At 46.6% G+C, this 1450-nt stretch overlaps 1 protein-coding gene across 1 annotated transcript in view; it reads right to left on the bottom strand.

The window, feature by feature from the left end:
* klf11a (Kruppel like factor 11a) overlaps window positions 1-1428 on the bottom strand; it is a 7590-nt gene extending 6162 nt beyond the window's left edge. The window contains exon 1 of the mRNA XM_014026477.1: window positions 1056-1428. Coding sequence (XP_013881931.1) covers window positions 1056-1088 — 33 coding nt within the window. The 5' untranslated portion in view covers window positions 1089-1428. The remainder of the gene's footprint in view (window positions 1-1055) is intronic.
* Between the last annotated feature and the right edge of the window lie 22 nt (window positions 1429-1450).

The following is a 1450-nucleotide window of genomic DNA, read 5'->3' as shown; positions in this document are numbered from 1 at the left end:
AAGTGAAACAAAACAATCTGCAGCAAACACACCAGCGCTCCCATTTCCCACCGACACTCGAACACACCACCACAAAAAACATCCAACACAAAATAAACAATTTATTTATTATGAATATGATCACATCAGCTGTTTTTTTTTATTCCTGGCTTTGTTTGGTTCTTGTTTTTCAACCCAAATGAGCTCCATGTTCCCATCTCTTTGTTTTCACCGAACCTGATCATCAGGTTGAAGGAAAATCATAAAAACACTAAAATAAAAACAGAAAAATCTTTAAATATAAACAGTTTAGTTCATTTAAACTGGTTAAAAATTAAAATCTGATTTGCTCGTTGTTAGATTTATCACTGATGTGGACTTTACTCAAATTTAACCTGATTAAGACATTAAATCAAGCTAAAATAAACACAATCAACTCATTTATCACGAACTCTGGTTTGTTTTAGTTTATCTGGTTGTTATTATCTGATGATTATTATTTATTATTTTCTAACCAGCAGGCAGACTGAGCTGAACCACTTAGTTTCTCTACACAACAAAGAAAACTAGCAGGGATTAGAATTAAATGTCAGAATATTCAGATTTTTTCCAACAAAACACACAATTTCTTCGTGAACTCGTGTTTTTTTTAACTCCTGGTGTTCCGGGTTTAATAATCTGAACCCAGAACGAGGCTCCGCTCAGGAACAACTAAACAAAAAAAGGTGTTTTTTTTTTTTTTTCACAAAAACATCTGCAAACTTTAAGATGCAGCGACGCAGAGACCGAGCGCACAAACACAGTGACGCGCATGCGCGCGGGCTGCAGCTCCACACAAACACACGTGCGCGCGCACCGGAGTCACCGGGTTCACTGTGACCTCAGATAAACCGGCTGACAGCGCGGAAATAAACCCGAATCGGAGCCGTTCTCCTGCAGCCGCGGCGAGCCCTCAGCTCCGGAGGTGAAGCCGAGGCACAGTCGGCCTCAGCCGGGTAAAAGTTCCAACACGAACCGGTAACTTTCTCCACAGCTCGGCCCGGCGGAACGTCGGTAGCTGGAGGGGGGGGACTCACCTGCCAGGGGCGCTCCGCCGCGAAGCCGAGCATGGAGGCGGAAGAGCAGCTGAAAGTGAGGCGGAGGAGAGCAGAGGAGGAAGAGCGCCGAGCTTCTGCCAACAGAACCGAGCTTCAGCTGAGAGCAGCCGAGGAGGAAGAAAAAAAAAAAAAAAAAAAAACAACACAGAAACAAAATTCAGAGCAGTCTGGCGGGTGGTAACACGCAGCCAATCACGGCTAAAGGTGTAGCGGGCCGCAGCCAATCACGGGAGAGGCGGAGCTACAGCCCGACGTGATCCGCCTCTGATTGGTTCGGGGCGGGGAGCGTGGCTGCCAAGGGGCGTGGCTTTAGAGTCAGCGGTGTCAGAGTAAACCCGATGAACCTAGCTGGCTGCGCGCGCGATGTGGGGGGG

This window comes from Austrofundulus limnaeus, unplaced genomic scaffold, assembly GCF_001266775.1.
Source record: "Austrofundulus limnaeus strain Quisiro unplaced genomic scaffold, Austrofundulus_limnaeus-1.0 Scaffold557, whole genome shotgun sequence".
Lineage (NCBI taxonomy): Eukaryota > Metazoa > Chordata > Actinopteri > Cyprinodontiformes > Rivulidae > Austrofundulus > Austrofundulus limnaeus.
Note: the sequence above shows the minus strand (reverse complement) of the source record. Positions and strands in the feature narration are given on the sequence as shown.